Source organism: Desmodus rotundus, chromosome 1 (assembly GCF_022682495.2).
Source record: "Desmodus rotundus isolate HL8 chromosome 1, HLdesRot8A.1, whole genome shotgun sequence".
NCBI lineage: Eukaryota > Metazoa > Chordata > Mammalia > Chiroptera > Phyllostomidae > Desmodus > Desmodus rotundus.
In genome coordinates, this window is record NC_071387.1 from 118,572,666 (window position 1) to 118,593,871 (window position 21,206).

A 21,206-nucleotide genomic window follows, 5' to 3' on the forward strand; every position below is an offset into this window, starting at 1 on the left:
GGTACATGCCTGGGTTGCGGGGCAAGGTCACCAGTTGGGGGTGAGTGAGAGGCAACCACACATTGATGTTTCCCTCTCTCTCTCCCACCTTTCCCCTCTGTCTAAAATTAAATAATATCTTTAAACAAAAATCTTACTGAAACAAAATTTCCTTGCTTACTGAGAGCTGTACTATGCAAATGAAGAACTCACCAAATTTCCGACTGAAGAGGTCATTAACTTGCTCTCTGAGCTGTCTAGCTTTTTCAACTTTGGACAGTCTTTCATTATCATCATCTAAAAAAAAGTTAAGAAAAAATTCATAATAATTTAGCAATGCCATTTTAATTTTAAGTAAATTTGAGGTTCCCTGTGCAACTCACTTTATGTTTTTGGAATATTTAAGTATTTTAAACTAATCAAGATTGTAATAATTCAATGAAATGACTTAACAATAACACCAAATTGAAAATGCTACAATTTTATTCCTGTTATATAGAACTTTATCTACTGTTCGGTAGATTTTTTAAAACAAGACACTAGGTATCTGGACGGTCAGCAGGTTCTAAGTTCATGCCAAGTCCAGTGAACTGCCTAGAGCGGACTAGCAATAAACTGACAAGGTGAGGAGCTCGGTCAAGTTCTGCAGGGGTGGGAAGGAGAACACAACAACGTGCCATGTACGCACATCTCTGAGTGAGTGAGGCAAACCGCAGTGATCTATGCGCTGAAAGTGGAAACACCCCACAAACTGTGATACAGGCAGAGAAATCGTACCTGGAATTGTCACCTGAATGATGTTAAGATCTTCAACACCTGATGCAGTAGTATTAACATTGGGCGAGGAATTTATTTTTCCTTAAAATAAGAAACTTAAAATTACAACATATACAAAATATGAAATATTTACATAAATATTTATATGATAAAGAATTAAATATTCTCAATAATGTGTTTTAATTCAGACTACACGAAACAGTATTTTAACCCAAACTTTTGTTAGTTTTCACAGAATGTTTTGTCATTTAGACATATTAAGCTTCCTGAAATGAAAGGCTTTTTACTTTTTTCTCTTCCGTGTGATGCTGAGTATAGCAGACACATAGATTCTCAACTACTGAAGAACTAAAATCCGTCAACTAATTACAACCCCAATTTTGAATGAGCTTTCCTGATTCTAGCTCAACTATGGTCCTTACACAATTTCTACCCACTGCTGCAGAATACACCTCTAATAGCTCGTTCCCTGCGGCGAGAGCTTACTTGGAGGGCTCTTAGAGGAGGAAGTGCTCTCCTTAATTGCCGTCTCAAACATTTCAGGCCTAAAAACAAGAGAAAAAAACATGTATGCTAATATTCCAATGGTAAAACATTAAAAATTAAACAAGTAAAAGATTTTAAAACCAGTAATTCTCTGTAACTATACTCTAGGTTCTTAGTAATTGAAGAACAGAAAAGCGAGGTTATCTCAAGGAACACATACAAAAGGACCAATTACAATTGTGATTATAACATCCACCCAGCCCTACCTAACTTAAACAGCTGCTTCTTCCCATGATTTTAAGATCTCCTGGAAAGATTTAGTGTTAAACTTGAGAATGGAAATAGGAAGCACCCTGTATCCAGGTACCATGGAAACGTAAGGCAGGTTGAGAAAACTTGAGCAAAACCTTTTCTTCTGAGGAAGCAGAAGCAGAGGCCACACCTCTACAGACCTGGACGCAAGTATAAAAGGTGGCCAGTATGCTTGCAATGTCAGCCTTGATTATTTGACAGCATCTCTGGGTGACTCAAAAGTAAGCATTAATGAACAAAACCTAAAATTCATTTCAATTAATTTCAAATAATTCTTGGGCATCAAAATGTATTTCCTAATTCTAACTATTTCCATCTGCTTCAATTGTATTGGCTTAATTCATAGATCTCCAAGCAAATAGGAGAGAAATTGAAAGTACTGTGTAAACTGGAGAAATGAAAGGGTTTTATAAAACTGGAACCGCTCATTAAATTCCAGTAGCATCAACCATTACAAAATATGACTGTGGGTAGATTTAACAAAACGAAGTTGTTGTCCTGGTAAGCTAGAGCCTTTCCTTCCCCCTTATAACCAATTATGAAAAATCTAAAACACAGACAAAAGCACAGCTTAAAGAGCTTTCTGACACCAGGGCTGACACGGCCCTACCACAGGTGGATCCGTGTGGCCACCGCCCGGTGCCGGACAGGGCCAACTCATGGCACTCTCATGTCCTCTTATTTCCTTACTTTTTAATAATGAACTTAATTTTCGCTTTGTTTCTGAGTATCTTCTCCAGCCTTGGAATGCCAAAAGTAGATGGCCTTCGAAATGGCACACCCTCAGGTAAGCCTTCCACATAAAAGTCTTCTGGGAAAGACTCGAATAACGCAAACGGCACTTTCACAGCTTGTTTAAGGCCAAGAGCTTCACCTACAAAACACACACATACATTTCTCACATTTGTAACTAAAAAAAAAGGAAGCTTTTTTAAAAAATGCATTTTAAATTACATTTTATGGCAAATAAAACTACATTGTAAAAAATCATATTAATTTTAATTTGTAAAATATTTCTTAAATTTCTTGATGCTCAGAAAAGTGGGAGAAATCATGAAATACACCCACACTTCCAATAACAGCAGCACTTAAATGCTGGACATTTTATTCAGCTCACATTTTTCTATTTTTAAAAACTGCCTTATATTTTAATAATAATGTTTGAAAATAAACTTACCACATTTTTCATTGAAAAGATTTTCAACTTTTTGTTTTAGGTCTGTGATTTTGGCATTCCAGGCCTCTGTATGTGAAAAAACAAGATAGTTATTTGTTAGTAATATTTACCAATATACTTTCCATGGCCAGGGGTTTATTTTAAATACAAAATAAGAAAACACATAGGTTTTTAGAACAGTCATGGCTTGACAACTACTCTCTGATCATATGACTAATATGCTGGCTACTAGTAAACAACACATGCTAAAGCAAACAGTAAAGAACAAATAAAGCCCCAAACCTCCCAAAAGACAACTGTAGTATCTACTAAGTGGCAGGTATAGTTCCACCCCGTACATGAATTAGTATTTATAACCCTCGTAATAACCCTATGAAGCAGAAGGTAGTGTTATCTCCATTTACAAATAAGGAAACCCAGGCACAGGAACGTTAAGCAGCTTGCCCAGCGTCACGGAATTATATAGTGCTGGCACCAGCTCTGAATTCCAGCAGTCTGACTCTATGAGTAAGAGCTAATATATACTGCTTGCAAAATACGAAACAATCAGTAAAATATTTTTATGAATTCCTTTTATTTCAAATGCCAAAATCAAGGAAAATAAAATGCATATTTACCAAAGGAAAACTCTCTCCCTCGGGGCTTAAAGGGAACATTAGAACCATTAGTCTGAGTAGGGGTTCGAACAGCTGAGGTCTGAGGGTTGTTGTTATTAGGGCCTAAAGAAGAATTAAAAACAAAACAAAACAAAACATAATCATCACACATTTAATCGTGCCTATTGAAGCCGAGCCTGTGCTGGGAAACAAAGTTAGATTCAAACGGTAGAAAAGCACCCTGCCATGAAAATGGGTTCTGCTGCCAGTTCCAGACTCCTACCCATTTTCCTGCTTCTGTCCCTACAATGAGGCATTCTACCCCAAATCAGAACTAGCTTTCCGACTCACCTAAGGTTCATTCAATTCACTTAACACTTCATCATGCCCCTCGGAACCATGTAATTTTTGGTTGCCTATGTTTGCTTATTATGTTTTCCTTTCAACCCTTGAACACAAGCTTTAGGTACAATTACATTATCTCCAGTGTGAAACTTTCCTTTGGATTCTCCAGCTGCCCCTGATAGAACCTTTCTTTGAATTCTTAGTACAACTTAGAAACAATCAGTTGTTTTCCATTAAATGAAAATGAATGCTAGTTTCAGTGATCCTTATAAAGCCTAGGCCCTAACTCTTCTTTATGTAGGGTCTTCTAATGCTTAAACAATAAGCATATCTTGATCTAAAGCTAACAATTAAAATAATAAACAGGCTTCTGGTCAAAATGGCAGTGTAGGTAGACACAGCTCCCCTCTTCACACAGTCACATAAAAATTACAACTAAAATACAGAACAACTATCACTTAAAACCATCAGAAACGAGTTGAATGGAAGTCTGACAACTATGGAATTAAAAGAAACCACATCCACCCGGACTGATAGGAGGGGCAGAGATGCAAAATGGGTCGGTCCCACACCCAAGTGGGTGAATAAAAATTCAGGAGGAATATCTTAGGAGTGAAGAGTTCTAGCCCGACACCCGGGCTCCCAGTATAGGGTTCCAGTGCCAGGAAGATAAGTCCCCACAACTTCTGACTGTAAAAGCCAGTGGGGATTGAGTTGATGGAAGAAACTTCTAGAGCCCCAAGCAGTTCCTCTTAAAGCACCCACACACAGACTCACCAACTCAGACTCACTCCCTCTGAGCTGCAGCATGGGGGCAGCACCATGAAAGGCACCAGTGGCATAAAGGGAGAAACTGAGGTGTTTGGCAACAAGGTGAGCAGAGGCCATTGTCCCTTTTCTAAAGCTACCCCGTACAGAGCTGGCAAGTGGGTGCCATATCTAAGACTCCATCAACCTGGCTAACACTGTCCTTAGAGGTCCCCAGAGACTCTGCCCCACCCAACTTATGGCCCCACCTGAGCTGCTTTTCCATTTGAGTGGCTGGTCTTGGCTCATGCTTTACAACTCCTACATCCTATCAAACAAGCAACAGCTGGCCTCAGTGACCCCAGGCACAGAACTGATTCACAGCTTGTGCTTGCCTGGGAATCTCCAAGCCCAGCACAAGTAGCAGCCATCTCAGATTGCTTTATAGCTCAGGAAGGGTGGTCCCAGGCAAAACACAGGTGGGGGCTGACCTTGGCCTGCACCACCCAGGAAACCCAAGGGCCAGGGCACCCAGTGGACAGCTACATTCCATGTTGGAGCACCACCACCCTGCCCCTGCACAGCTGATCCTCCATGGAGGGTGGAGGATGGTGGTCAGTGGTAATAGCCAATCCTTGCAGCTGACTGGCCTGGCTAAATTCCTCACTGCTCTGCCAACAGCAACCAAGGCTCAACTAAAAGAGGAGGGTGTACTCAGCCCACATGAAGGATGCATCTCGAGTATCCAGCTTGGGTATAAGAGGAGCCTGTGCTACTGGTCCCTACAGCACACCTACTACATTAGGCCACACTACCAAGACAGGGAGTCATAATAGCTCTATGTAATACATTGAAATAAACACAGGGAGATTACCAAAATGAGGAGATAAAGAAACATGACCCAAATGAAATAACAGATCAGAACTCCAGAAAAAGAACTAAATGAAATGGAGATAAGCAATCTATCAGGTGCAGAGTTCAAAACCCTGGTTATAAGGATGCTGAAGGAACTTAGTGAGGACCTCAGCAGCATAAAAAAGATCCAGTAAAAAACGAAGGATACACCAGTTGACATAAAGAACAGTAGGGTGGATGTAACTGAGACTCAAATCAATGATCTGGAACATAAGGAAGCAAACAACAACCAATCAGAACAACAAGAAGAAAAAAGAATCCAAAAGGAAGCCTCTAGGACAACTTCAAGAGGTCCAATGTTCGCTTCATAGGGATGCCAGAGAGAGAAAAGAGGAAGAAATTGGAAATCTATCTGAAAAAACAGTGAAAGAAAACTTCCCTAATTTGGTGAAGGAAATAGACATGCAAGTCCAGGAAGCACAGAGAGTTCCAAACTGGATGGATGCAAAGAGACCCACTCCAAGACACATCGTAATTAAAATGCCAAAGGTTAAAGACAGAGAGAGAATCTTAAAAGTAGCAAGAGAAAAGTAGTTAGTTACCTACAAGGGAGCTCCCATAAGACTGTCAGTTGATTTCTCAAAAGAAACTTTGCAGGCTAGAAGGGATTGGCAAGAAATACTCAAAGTGACAAAAAGCAAGGACCTACAACCAAGATTAGTCTGTCCAGCAAAGCTATCATTTAGAATGGAAGGGCAAATAAAAGAGCTTCCCAGACAAGAAAAAACTAACGGAGTTCAGCATTACCAAACCATTATTATATGAAAAGTTAAAGGGACTTACTTAAAAAACAAATAAAGAAACAAACAAAAAGATCAAAACTACTAATAATAAAATGGCAAAAAATAAAAATCTATCAAAAACTGAATCTAAAAAAACAAACCAAGCAAAGAAGAACAGAGACAGAATCATGGCTATGTACAGCATTTTGATGGGTTGCCACATGGGAGGGGGCTTTAGGGAAATGGGTGAAGAGGTGAGGGGATTAAGAAGTACAAATCAGTAGTTACAGAACAGCCATGGGGATATAAAGTACAATACAGGAAATGGAGTAGCCAATGAACTTTTACCCACGACCCATGGACATGAACAATGGTGTAGGGATAGCCTGAAGGAGTGGGAGATGGTAGGTGGACAGGTGTAAAGGGAGGAAAATCAGGACAACTGTAATACCATAATCAATAAAATATAATTAAAAAAATAAAAGAGCCCAAATAATGAAAAAAATAAGAGAAATTAAATTTCCTCATATTTCTTTGGAAAATAACCAACATTCTTTCTAAAGATACATCCTAAAACTCCGAATTTTCCAGCTTGCAGACATGTGTGTATAGTCTCCAGGCTTTCATCTGCATTTCCATTCTATTGAGTTACCTCCTTTCTGTGACTAGCTTCACATAAAGACTTGTGCTTAAAGAAGAATTTCTGCAGCAATACTAACAGCTAAAAGTACATAACAGTCACCACCAAGAAGATCGTGTGTAGAAACTAATTTAGTTTTCATAGGCATCTCCACTTTACTGATGGAGAAATGGAGCCATGGTGGTTATGTGGTCAATTCCATCAGTGCTAAGTGGTGGAGTTGGGATATCATCCTTCAGAGTCTAGCTCCTCAGCCTTTACCACTACACACTATCCACTACCTCCCTGAAACACTCACAACCCTTTCACGAATCACTTTCTAGATCTAAGGAATGGATGGCATACACAGGACACATAACAGCCACTCCTATTTTCCGTATTTAACCTGGATATGGACTCAGAGTCCGTAAGAGTATCAAAGTGTCTGATGGGAATGGAGCATGAAGTTGAAATTCATCTGTTGTTCCCTATGAGATGTCAAGATTCAACATTCTAGTCTCAAAGTATCTCCAAACTCCTGAATAAAAACCACAGCTTCCTTAGACAGTACAGTGACGATAGCAAGGTGTTTCTGGACCACATGGCTCTATGAACCTGGCTTACCAGGCAGATAAAACAATACAGAAGAAATCAGTACATTCTATTAGTCATAATTCTGTATCAGGTTACCAAGGTCATCTGACTAACAACTCTGCTTAAACTGCACGCTCTTGAAGCAACATCTTAGTAACAACAGGGCAAGACAGGAAGAAACTTACGATCAGCTGACAGAACTGAACTGAGTACAATATCCAGTTCATATTCCAGCTCAATAAATCGGCCTTTGGTTTATACTTCTGTGAAACAACACTATGCACACACTAGAATAACTCAATTACAGAGACTGAAAACACGAAGTACGGAGAGGATGTGGAGCAAGCAACTGGAATGCCCATACATTCCTGGCAGGAGTGTAAAATAATAAAACCACCTTGGTTAGACTCTTGGGAAGTTTCTTAGAAAGATAAAAACCCAGCAATTCCATTCTTAAATATCTGCTCAAGAGAAGGAAAGCATGTTTCATATTTGGTACGCAAATGTTCACAGCATCTTTATTAGAGTAAGACTGAAAATAAACCCAAATGTTCACTGACAAATGCATAAGCAAAATGTGGAGATCCCACATATGGAGTAATAATAGAAAAAAAAATAGTTCAATAGGCAACAAGTATAAATTTCATTAACACTATGCTGAGCAAAAGAAAGCAATCATAAAAAAAGATACAGCCAATATTCCATTTATAGGAAGTTCTAAGAAGTATTCTGTGGTGACAGTGTGGATCAATGGTTGCCGTGGCCTGAGCTGTAAGGGACTCACTGCTCAGGAACATGACGTGAGGGGGAAACATTTTAGGGCTGACATAAGTAATTATAACAAGTATTCTTTAAAACTCAAATGGTATAATTAAAGTAGGTACATTTTTGCCCCGGCTGGTGTGGCTCAGTGGACTGAGTGCCAACCTGCGAACCAAAGGGTCAATAAATTTTATTATACCTAATTAATTTGATTTGTAAAGTAATAAAAAATTCCACTTACAAGCATGATGCATAATTTAAAACATAACATTAGTGAGGTACAAACAAATGTGATGTTTGTTATCACTCTTTCTTATCACTAAGCTGACAAAAAAGGTCCCAGACACAGAGGCAGCTATTCACAATTGAAGTAGTAATAACTATTTTACGGTATTTTAACCTATTTAAATTAAACTGAGTGTATTTATAGCACTAGAAAGGTATTGTGAGGCAAGCACCTCTATTACTGGCACAGGTAAAGCAAAACAGAGCTATTAACTCTTTTCTTTTAAAGCAGACACCAAAAAGAGAGGAAAGTGTAAAGGTGCAAAGTGAGGATTTAACACTAAGATGGTTATTTTTCCAATTTAGAAACATAATGTCTGGTTAATAAGTAGGTTTGGTACCTAAGCAAGAAAAGCCTAAGGAGCATGGGGGAAAGGGTTAGGATGATGGAGATGTCCTCTACGTTGTATCTGCAGTTCCGTAAGAAATTATTTTAATTAACCCATTTATTTGTATTTAATTATCAAATCCTAAAAAAAAAAATAAACGTAGAGTTAAAAACATATGTCCACACAAAAATTTGTATATGAAGATTCATAGCTGCGTTATTTGTAACAGCCAAAATGTGGACACAACCCGAATGTACATCAAATAATGGGTAAACAAAATGTGGTATGTCCACATAATGGAATGTTATTCATCTGTAAAAAGGAGTGGATACCATTAGGATGGATATTATCTAAAACACAGAAAATAAAAGGCAGTGGCGAGGATGTGCAAATTCAAACCCTTGGTGCACTGCTCATGGGAATGTAAAATGATGCCACTGATGTGGAAAATGATGGCAGTTCCTCAAAAACTTAAACACAGAATAACCACATGACCCAGCAATTCACCTCTGGATACATAACCAAGAGAACTGAAAGGAGGCACTTGTACAACTAAGTTCATAGCAGCACTGTTCCCAAGAGCCAAAGGTAGTCCTCAGGGCCTGGGGTGAGAGAGGAAATGGATGGGGAGCTCCTGTTTAACAGCTAGTTTCAGTAGGACAGAGGGAAAAGACCTGGAGACGGGAGGGGGTTATGATCACACAACAGCAGAAGGTACTAATGCCAATGAACCGTACACTTAAAAATGGTTAAAATGGTAAATTTTATGTCATACATACTTAATCACAGCTTTTTTTAAAGTGGGAGGAAAAAAGGAAAGGAGTGCTGGTACATGCTACAACATAGATGAACCTGGAAAATGAAAGAAACCAGTTGCAAGGAACCACTTATTATATGATTCTATTTATAGGAAATGTCCAAAACAGATGTAACCATAGAGACAAAAAAGATCAGTGGTGGGTAACGGAGTGTGACTATGAACTGGTATGTTCCCCCGACCCCAGGTGATAAAAATCTCCTTACTACTGATGGTTGCACAATCTTATGAGTATACTAAAAACTATTCAACTGTGTATTTTAAAACGGTGAACTTTATACGTGAATTATGTATCAATTTAAAAACAGCATGAGTTAAGTACTATTTTTGTCCCCATTTTACACATATAGTAACTAAAACACAGATTTTAGTTATGTGCCTACAATTCAAAACCAAACACACTGGTCTCAGTACCTGCGCTTTATTGTATTTTAAATTCTTTTTTTTCCTTGGCCACCTACAAGACTCAAGCAAAGATCTGCTAGGGTATTCTAGAAAAGTGCCCTGCCTGCCCTGACAATGGGTGCAGGCAGGACTGAGGCTGCATTTCCTCTCCGCCATGAATGTAAACACCACCACTGAGGCTCTACTGCTCACCCTGGACCCTTGCAGGAAGGGCCTGCGGCAGGGGTGTCAAACTCATTTTCACCGGGGGCCACATCAGCCTCGCGGTTGCCTTCAAAGGGCCGAAGGTAATTTCTGGACTGTATAAATGTAACTACTCCTTCACAGTTCAGCAAGAGCTTGGTGCTGCCAGCAGGAAGAAACAAGGTAGCAGGCCTTGTGTTTCCTACCTGTGGCCTACAGGAAATAGCGAAGCCAGTCAAACTGTTTTTGAGCTACTGAAGGAAACCTACCATCAGAATTTTTTGTGTGTGAGAAAAGCAGGCATCTCCCTATTGGTAAAATCACTATTGGTTATAATAGAATACAATCCTAAATTATAACCTTACTTCTATAGGCCTAATCATTTTAACTCATTACATGCAATCTTCACTTTTCTAGTTTCCTAACACCAAAATGAAAAACAAGTTTACTTGGTAATAAGCTTTGCCTTAATAGACGCAATGGGTAAAGTTTAAAAAATATAAGAGGAACTTTCAGAAGTTCCCTTGTGTGTGAACTGACAATTATGAATTAATCTGTTTTGGGGAAATGAGCTAATTCTAACAATCTACAGTGTAACAGTGCCTATAAAAATGGTTTGTATTAAATGGCTGTTTGCAACATCCACAGATGAATGTTTTGGAGATCAGGACACCAGTGTGTACACAATGTAACTTTACACTAGTCAAAAGGAGAAAAAAAAGGTTAGAAGTTGTAGTGACTTTCACTGCACGTTGTCATCTGCGTGTGGAAGGTCTTAAGCCTTGCTTACTGAACAGAATGTTTAAAATAAGAGAGTCTGTAACTCTACCAGGGTTCTTTGACCGCAGTCTCTCCTTTTCTGAGGTACACGCTGTTTTCTTATGCCACCTTAACTCCTATCACAGAATATATTGTATGTTGCAAAATACCTTTCTAGCTCTTTTTTTAAAAAAAGGTTTTATTTATTTTTAGAGACAGGGGAAGGGAGGGAGAGAGAGAGGGAGAGAACCATCAGTGTGCGGTTACCTCTCTTGTGCCCCCTACTGGGGACCTGACCAGCAACCCAGGCACGTGCCCTGACTGGGAATTGAACCAGTTACCCTTCGGTTTGCAGGCCCGCACTCAATCCACTGAGCCACACCAGCCAGAGCCCTTTTCTACCTCTTAATTTAAGCATGTGTTATTCCACCCCATCTTTCCTTCTGACCTTTACTCTCTCTGTGACCTCTAATCTCAAAACCCAGTGACATTTTGGGGCCATTACTCCTATAATGGCTCTACTCATCAATCTATCAAATGAAGATAGCATGGATCAATCATTTTCAACTATTATGACCCTAGAATCAACTGGTTCCAGGACTCTTCTGGCATTGATACCTTAAAGTTCCTACGATAACAACTACAGTTGGAACAAAACACAAAACTATGCTCCCTAAACGTGAGAGTATTTGTCATCAAACTGTATTACTATACTTAGTCAGCACCTCTGCTCATGCTATGCTCTCTAGAGAATGGATTCCTGAGTTTCTGCCTGAACATATTCTACTCTTCCAGCAAAGCCTAATTTAAATGTAATCTTTTCTATGAAGCTTCCATCACATTGTTCATATTGTCAAAATCTATACGGTTTCAGCCCCAGGTTTGTCTGGTTCCTCACCACCTGTGTCTCTTTCTACTAAAACTAATACCACAAGCATCTTATTACTGTGTACTTGAGTTCCTCCAGGAAAGTACGGAAAACTAGTGTAACAGAAATCTCCGTCAGATCTTTCCAAAAGGAGGAAAGTAAAGGATTGAGTTCATTTCAATTTAATTCTTGGCAATTTTTAACAGAAATGATTAAACTGGTGAATGATATCCATAAATTGCACGAGGATTCCTGAATAGGAGTGGACTAAGGCGCCATTTAATATCAACATGAAAACTCAATACAAAACTTGAGGTTATGTGACAACAAAGAATTATCCTAATGAACCTATCCTTTCCTTCTGCGTTAATGAAAAGACAGAAGGAAATGTGCACACCTAAGAGGAGGCTGAGGATTGTCTTTAATATCGTAAAGTACTTTAATACTGTGATCCTGAAAAGGTGAGACTCCCACAGACCCAATGAAAGTGGAGAGAAGGAAGTAAATCTGAGATTGTAGAAGGAACTAGTTTAATCCAAGGTACTGCTGTTTAAACCATCCCTAAACTTTCTTTCCTGAATAGCATAGGAAAAAGAGATAAGAAAAAATCCCACACATTCCCATCTGCATCCTTACTGTTTTAATAGGACAGAAAAGCATTTTAGGGATTTTCTTGCAAGCAATGTACTATATATTCTCAATGAGCATCATGTTAACTGTTTTTGAAAATTTCAATCAGCAACATTCAGGAATTTCGCTTTAATCAGGTCACCTAATCACATCTAAACGAGTTTTGTAAAAACTCGTCTGCATAAAAACACACACAGTAATCTGAAGAATCAACAGACGAAACTAGCGAACTGGAAAATCCACAGAAGCATGCTACAGGGTGGCCTCACCTTCCACAGTGACCTCAATTTCGGGAACTTTTGAATTACTCCCCGGGCTTCGTGGTCTTTTCGGGGACTGCAAGGCTGTAAAATGAGCACACATTTATTACCTTTGCATATTATAAGAAAAAAACAGAAGGGGATGCTTTATAAGAGCAGAGTATTAAAATTCATACAGTTTGGCTCTTTTCAAAGAAACCTGAAGAATTAAACTGGTTGTGTAATCCTCCACATGAGTCTCAACAAAGCTGTGGAAACATGAATGAAGGAGGATTGCAAACATGAAATTTCCAATGAATGTGTGAAAAAATAAAAGGTCCATTAAATAAAATAACTTAAAAATATTGGCCAATGATTCAGTATGATTTGGGTAATGTTGAAAAATAATGTTTTAATGTACTGAAGTATAATAAAGAGCATATACAATCTCTTACCTTTAGTGTTTATTTTACTAGCCATTCCAGGAGGCAAGTAGGAAATAACTAGTTCAGGTCTAGAGAAAAAACCAAGAAGCATTACAGTAACCAGTGTCATATTGGTCTTCACAGCCAGTAAAATGATCATGACCAATGTTTTTTATAAAGGCGATCCTAGGATCAGTCTGTAATGCAACAATAATGCCTATCTTTCTGGACCAAAAACCTCACTTTTCCTTCCCACAACTACTTGCTACATAATTTAGGAAGAGCAGATAACTTCTTTCAGGGAAATAAAAATTAACTCTATAGTTTCTTCAGCTACTGAAGTTCTGGAGACATGTAAATAAAGAATTTAATCAATGAAATTCAGTTGTCCATAAGTTTAATTGGCATTTTCATCTTCCATTCAACTCTTTAGGAATACTGAGAGACATAGTGTCTCTAACCAACTGGACACTACCACTGTGAGGCAGGTGTTCCATTCCCCTTGTACTAGTGAAGAAAAATCAAGTACAAGTGAAAGGAGTTGCAAAGGTAATGGACAAGGTCAGGACTGTAGCTGAGAGACATGCTTTTCCATCACGAATGTCAAAGCCTTAGCTGTCACATGTAGCTAGAAAATAATTTAAATAAAAATAAAATTTTATAATTTTAATTCCAAAAATGACTACACTGGCAAAAAGAACTTACTTTTTAACAACAAACTTGATTTTATTACTGCCTCGGACAATCCTTTCAAGTCGTGGAATTCCAAACCAGGTAGGGCTTCGAAAGGGAATTCCTTCCGGCAAGCCTTCTACATACAGGAACTCAGGATTGGATTCAAACACAGGGTACGGTACTTTTACTGCCTCTGTGAGTCCAAGAGCTTGAGCTGAAACAGTAAGGAAATAAAACTTACAGAAGGTAACATTTTACACTCTTATTTTTGTCTGACAGCATTCTCTTTTCACTGAGGTGTAATCGACATATAGTATTATATTAGTTTCGGGTGTACAGGGTAACAATACAGTCTTCGTACATACCGCACAACATTCACCACAATTAATCCAGTTAACATCTGGACATTACCAAATGTGTTATGCAGAAGCTCCCTACAATCTATTAATAGCTATTTAATATGAAGGCATTTGCTCGGTATATTGTACAAAACTGAAGAACAAGGCTACAAAATAAGTACTTTTAGGATGAACATTTTAACACTTCAGATCAAAAGGACAGTTTGTATTATTAGTCCAAATTATCTCTGCGCTCTGCGCAGAAATGAACTATAGACATTCCACACAGAAATGGCATGTACCCAGCCTTTGTGTTGTCAACTAGGTGCACGTTTGCTGTTTTAAAAAATATGCTGCATATGATCCATCTAAGCAGAACCTAAGTTACAGATCAGAGACAGAGAATTAAGATTCCTGATCTAGGACAAAACCGTCAACACCAGGTTGTAAAATGACTGGACAGACCACCCGTGGAATACTGCTATCACTCTCACTCCTTACTTCCTTTTCCACGACAGACACACCCAATCAACTGAAACACTCTTGCTGAGCCTCCTAAGAATCCTCAAGACAGGGCTCCAGGAAACTGCTGTCAACAAATCTATGCTGAAACAAACGGTGACACCTATTCGCCATTCGATGCTAGCCAGATTTAAAGTACAGGCAGTGGAACTGAGATTTTTCCCATCTCCTCCTTTCTCTCCCATTTTGACCTATGAGGAAACTGAATCCAAGAGAAATAAAGTAACTTGTGGGTTAAGTAGTGAATTTAGTAGCAGAAATAAACTAAAACCCAGCTTCTGGGACCATCCTTCTTTAGGTCCTGAACTGCTGCAATTCATTCGGAACACTGCCTTTCATTTGTTTCTAAACTAAAACATAATTACCAAGTTTTACTTACCAAATTTCAAATTAAAAATCTCCTCCACTTGCTTTCGTAGCTTAGTAATTCTGACATTCCAATCTTCTTTGACTAGAAGGCAAAAATAAATCTAATTAACAATGCTCCATACTGGTTCTGACACAAAATTAGATTGGAAGCTGTTTTTGTATCAGTTTTAGAGTAAATCCAGTGATGCTCTTAATTCCATTTTGTTAAAGATCAAAAACTTTGGGTCTTAAGGAAGAGAATGATTTCCTACACTTGTCAAACAAATATCAGAAGAACTGAGGGAAATAGAATTTAAGTTCACACTGTAAATAAAGAACTCGTTCACAGGTGTGCTCTAAATGAGTGGCTCTCAAACACTCCTCCTCAGATACACATTAGAGAATCCTGTGGGGACTGGAAGGCCAGCTCTGCAAGGCTCCAGGCCTCCTACACCAGGTTCAGCCACAACAGCTTCACCCTCCATACAGGCATTCCTTGTTTTATTGAACAGATATGCGCCCAGAAATCCACACAAAGCAAAACTTCACTGATCACAGCAAGAAATAAATGGTAAAGAAATGGAAATAAATTGTAGAAATAAACGTTAAAGAGGTTAGAGTTGTCACTCAACACTACACGGATCTACAACCTAGTTTATTTCCTTACCCCTTACTTATAAGACAACCATTCCCTTTTGAATTTAATGTAAAAATGGAGGAAAAAAATAAGTCATTATAAAAGACATTTAGGATATCACTTACTGGGACAGATAATCAGGGCATGTTTGGTAAAGTTGAGGATGAAGAAGATGGACCTGGGGGACAATGGACGGATGACTAGAGGCATTGAGTAAGGAAAAGAGGTGGAGAGAGCACAGGAAAGAGCAGAGAGTCACATTAAGTGTGAAAGTCACTAGTGTTTGCGGACAAAGGCAGTGGAAAATGCTGGAGAAGTTCTGCAAATACTGCTAAAGTTGGTGGCCTCAGAAAGTCTTTTAACATTTCTTTTACTTTTACTGTACTAGCATCTCAAGGGTTTAACATGGTAACTCAACCATTCAACCAGAGTAACTCTGGTATAAATCAAATCTGAATTATTACCACAAATATATCTAGCCTCTCCTTTCCCATGGCAAAAAGCTTCTGTTAACTTGTTGCTCAGTTGCCCCTTCTGCCACATCCTTCACTTCCTTTTCTGGTATTTGCCACTCTAATAAAAAAGATCTCTGAACTACTCCTCACAAGAGCCAAGTAACACCTCCCCATTCTTCCCATTCAAAGCTCAATTACTTGGCTAGAAGCTCAATTACTTGTTTAGCCCGACAACTTTCTCACAGCTGACATACATCTTTTACCAGGTTGAAGGCAAAGTGTACCCACAGTGCATTTAAGCACACAACTGCTACCTAATTCCAGGCCATGCCAAGAATTAAAAAGATACTGATGACAATAGTGACTAACAAAATCCTTCTGTCATGTAGTCTATGACTTGAGTTGGCCCAACGAAATGCTAACGCCTGGTTCACTGGCAGACCAAAAGTGAACAATGATGACCATTAATTCTTTCCAAAATCTATGAATAATAGGAGGCGAAACATTAATGATTCGTGAATGTTAGAGAATCAAGATTCTTCTTTTGATAATAGGCATTAAATTCTCTAGGCCAGAAGATGGCAGGTCAAGTACTACTGAAAACGACATGGCTAAATCCTTGGAGTAACATCCATGGTTCCTGTACATCCTCCTTTCAATGACGCATGTTTAACATTTCCATTTGTAGTCAACATTACAACTGCCCCTAATAAAAGCAGTGATCGACCACATTAATCACAGCCTTGAATTTGAGGTCTGTCTTGAGAAATGAGGTTCATACATAGACTTTCACCATATTCTTCCTTATTCATATTAAAGCTCTACCTTCGGGAATATTTTCCTATTACTTCCCTTAGTAAAGTCTGTGTCATCTCTAATCCTCAATTCATCACCAATACTTTGTTTCTTTGCCTAAATCATAAGCATGCTGAGGAGGCCACCGTGCTGACTTTGATGCTCAACTTGACCATTAATCATTGATTATACCTTCTCCCCTGCTGAATTCCTGGCACAAGATAATTCTTCTTCCCTAGTTCGGTACTTCTCCACCACTTCTCACGCCATGATAAAAACAAAATTATGCAATCCATTTGGCATACTGGGTGACCTTTACCAGCTACCTCAGATACACTAAGAGTTGAAGGATCAGTATTTTAGTACAAATAACCCCACCTTAGCATTTACAAGAATGATAAGCTGCATGAATTCAGAAACCACCACTGGTTCTTAGCAACAGAAGTCCCCAAGGTTGTACAAGTTGTGGTCACTTTTCTGACATTATGCAATGGTAAACAAAAAGATGTGAAAGAAATAAAAGGAGACTTATGGCTCACATAAAGAATATAAAACCATTAACACAACTGAGACTGAGGCTTCACAGTTCTTTTTACTGGGCAGGGACGTCAGCGCAGCTGCTGGAAGTACAGTGTTCGTCATTTAGAAAACAGGGTCTGTGTAAATAAAGACTCAGGTTTAAACCCGCATGGTCTGAATGGTCGGACACATCAGCCACATTTGGGACTGAGCACTTGAAACGTAGCTAGTTCAAATGAGACAGAGTGTAAAATACACATGGGCACTTCGAATAAAATATAAACATAGGAAATAAAACATGTAAATTTCTTCCTCATGTATTTTTTTATATAATTACATGTTGAAACATAGATTTGGCTACTAGAAAACTTAAAATGACTGATGTGGCTTGCATTTGTGACACACCTTTTATTCTTACTGAATACCACTTGTCTGAATTCAAAGCTCAAGTTTTCCAAAACTGTTTATGTTCACACTGATAAATCAAAGATATGTTATTGAGCTTCCTCAAAAGATATTTCTGGGAAAGAAGAGGAATTTCATCACTTTAAAAGATTTTTTAAAAAGATTTTTATTTATTTATTTTGAGACAGAGGGAAAGGGATGGAGAAAAAGGGGGAGAGAAACATCAATGTGCCTGTGAACCAAAGGGTCACAGGTTTGATTCCCAGTCAGGGCACATGCCTGGGCTGCGGGCCAGGTCACCAGTGGGGGATGCGCGAGAGGCAACCACACATTGATGCTTCTCTCCCTTTCTTTCTCCCTCCTTTTCCCTGGAAACAAATAAAATCTTAAAAAAAAATAAATAAATAAAAACAATTTATCTAATAAGCCTTTAAAAAAGGAATTCACAATTACTTTACCTGGTGTATTCGTTCTTGGCTGAGTAACTTCAGTAGTACTGTGAGTCAGAAGTTCTGGTCTGTAAAAATTCAGTTGATATTAGTAACAGAGCATTTGGGAACGCCTTAAAGGCTTTCCCCACACACCTCTGCATTGCTAATGATTTTCAAAATGGTTCATTCTGCCTTCTTGTGCAGTGGCAAGTGTCATTTTGGTGACTATTTAGAAAACAGCAATTTTAACAGACTCACGTGGGACCACCTTTGTGTTTTCAAAGGCGTTTCAAGCTTAAATGTACAAAACCGTTACGTTTTCCCCCAACCAGTTCAACCTTCTGTTTCTAAACCTCAGATGAGCTATACCACAATAATATCTAGCTGTGCATCCTAAAGCGGCCACTCCTTTCTACAATTAGCCCAACACACACACACAAATGCCCAATCCCCAAAGAGTAAGCAAGTATCAGAGTCTATCCCCACCACAATCCTTCTGCAGTAAAGACAGCCTTCTGTTCACACTCCCTCCCTGCTCCTGAACTGCCCACTCTGCTGTCCTTCAAACCAGGGCCAAAACAGCATTTCTAAAATGCAAGTCCAAATTATTTAATAACTGTACTGATTGTATAAGACATAAGGCATTCCCTCCACTTGGCTACCTCCATCTACCGTGCCACGCCCACAAGGCATCTCACTCATTCTACACAGAATGGTATAGTCATATAAACATTAAAGTACGTTTGATGCCTCCCTGCCCCTACTTACATTATTCCCTTTATTTGAAACACCTTTTCTTCAATCTCTATGTACAACTGACCAATCTACATGCTACCCCTTGTCTCCTCCCCCAAAGTGCTGAGTAACACTTTACTGCATTTATCTGTGTAATAAGCCTTCCCAAAACAATTCTGTATATCTGGTGCCTGATACTAAATAAACATTTGCTCAATAAATGAATCTAAATGTAACACCTTAATTCTGAATACCAGAGAGGTGAACAAAGGCCCATTTTCATGAAATCAATCTTTTCCTAAAGACAGCATTAAATTTGTTTCTGCATATTATAATCTTACCTTTTAATAACAAATTTAATTCGATTGCCCACTTGAATGATTTTTTCCAGCCTTGGGATTCCATACCATGAGGGACTTCTAAAAGGAATGTTTTCTGGTAGTCCTTCGACGTAGAGATCATTAGGATGTGCCTCAAACTTTTGGTAAGGCACAGCCTTGGCTTCAGTGCTCCCCAAGGCTTCAGCTTTACAAAAGAAAAGCGATTCAGGAGACTAAGTTTCTGCTGAAGTCAAATTTTAGTACAATCCAAAGCATGTCAACTTTTTAAAAAGTCAAGTAGACTCTGGAAACACATACACTAAGTACTAAAACAGACTTAACGCAGCAAATGCAAGTACAAAGGCCCCTGATCAAGGCTGACTTATGGTGGACTTAACGTTTCCTGATTCTAACACCATCTTAATAACGCTAAGATCTCATAAAAATTTTTTTTCGATATCTTTGGAAAGAAATAAAAAAATTACGAACAATAAAGAATGTAACTTAAATACTACTTTTTCAAATATTTGGAGAGATTTTGTTACTTAATGTTTTGAGTGTAATAATCCTCTCTTATTAGCTCCGGCAACTGTGAGATTAATATCCTTTACCCTTTAAACATCATGAACACACCATGTTACAAGAAAATAACCCTTTGCAAAGAATTTATGGAATGGAAAATTAAAATAGTCAGCAGAGACTGGTTTAGACTAAAAGAGACATATCAACCAAAGTTAGTGTACGAACCTTATTTAGATCTACATTCAAAAAAGCAAATGCTTCAAGGGCACTTTCTGGATGAATGAGGAAACTCAATGAAGGGCTGGATGAGAGTGGATACAAAGACATAGTTAATCCTGTCAGGTATGATAATAAATGACACTGTGCTTGTTCATAAGAGAATGTCCACACTGCCATGGATGCACACTAAGTAAGGAAAATGACACAACACCCAAAAGAGGAAAAGATGAACAAATGTGGAAAAATCTTAATGACTGCTGAATTTAAAATTGGGTATTTTTTCTACTGTTGAACAGGTGCAGACTTGAAATCCTAATCCCTGCTCTGAAACCACATCCAAACATAGTTTTAGTAAAAGAGTCAAACAGCCCTGACAGGTGTGGTTCAGTTGGTTGAGCGTCCCGCAAAGTGAAAGGTTGCTGGTTCAATTCCCAGTCAGGGCACACGCCTGAGTTACAGGCCAGGTCCCCGGTTGGGGGTGTGAGAGAGGCAACCAACTGAAGTTTCTCTCCCTCGCTTTCTCCCTCCCAACCCTTCTCTCTAAAAATAAATAAATAAAATCTTTAAAGCAAATAAATAAAAGAGTCAAACAATTTACACAGTATCAGCATATATAGGTTTCCCTTATATTCTGTATGGCACATCTAATTAGTCTACAATCTGATGGTTTAACAGTGCCTCCCTGAAGAATTAATTTGCATTTCTTTGATTCTTAAATTGACGTTCTTCTCAAATGTAAAGGCCTTCTGTCTGATTTTCTTCCTTTATTTCATTAGCACCAAATCTGAAGGGCTCAAGTACAGGATCTCTTTGAAATGAAAAGGCTTTCACACTCATCTGGGAGTAGAATTAATTACAGTTCAATATAACAAGAAAAGAAGATCAGCATAACTCTAACAAACTTTCTATAAAATAACAAAAACCAGCTGTTAGAGTTGAGGAAGAGCAGAAGTTTCAGAACACGGGGATAGGCCACTGCATCGGTGACTCATCAATGAGGTCTCCTCTCTATAAGGTAACAGTCACCCTGTCTCCCTGGTCCCCTTGTCCTGCTTCATTCCCCCGCAGCCTACTTAACACCTCATGTAACAAATATTTAATTGCTGCCTTACTATGTACATCTTTCCCTAATTTATTAATAAATGCCTCCTGCGGGGAGGCTACTGTCTCCTGCTCAGCTGGGCTGTCAGCACAGTGCTGAATGACTGGTTACGCTGCTGCTGCTGCAGTGAGAGCTCACAAACTGCTCGTGTCCGTCAGTTACCGAGAACCTAAGTCTGTCTTTCCCTTCCAGGAGACTTAATTTAAAGAAAG

At 38.8% G+C, this 21,206-nt stretch overlaps 1 protein-coding gene across 22 annotated transcripts in view; it reads right to left on the bottom strand.

Moving 5' to 3' along the window:
• The window catches only part of GTF2I (general transcription factor IIi), a 114,891-nt gene that overhangs the window by 7,097 nt on the left and 86,588 nt on the right, over positions 1-21,206 (bottom strand). For all 22 annotated transcript variants that reach the window (XM_045204543.3, XM_045204542.3, XM_045204540.3 and 19 more), the window contains 12 exons: positions 19,173-19,356; positions 18,124-18,182; positions 14,886-14,957; positions 13,677-13,860; positions 13,002-13,060; positions 12,577-12,651; positions 3,349-3,450; positions 2,732-2,797; positions 2,245-2,428; positions 1,243-1,301; positions 757-837; positions 193-276 (listed from right to left, as the gene is read on the bottom strand). In XM_045204543.3, coding sequence (XP_045060478.1) covers positions 193-276; positions 757-837; positions 1,243-1,301; positions 2,245-2,428; positions 2,732-2,797; positions 3,349-3,450; positions 12,577-12,651; positions 13,002-13,060; positions 13,677-13,860; positions 14,886-14,957; positions 18,124-18,182; positions 19,173-19,356 — 1,209 coding nt within the window. The remainder of the gene's footprint in view (positions 1-192; positions 277-756; positions 838-1,242; positions 1,302-2,244; positions 2,429-2,731; positions 2,798-3,348; positions 3,451-12,576; positions 12,652-13,001; positions 13,061-13,676; positions 13,861-14,885; positions 14,958-18,123; positions 18,183-19,172; positions 19,357-21,206) is intronic.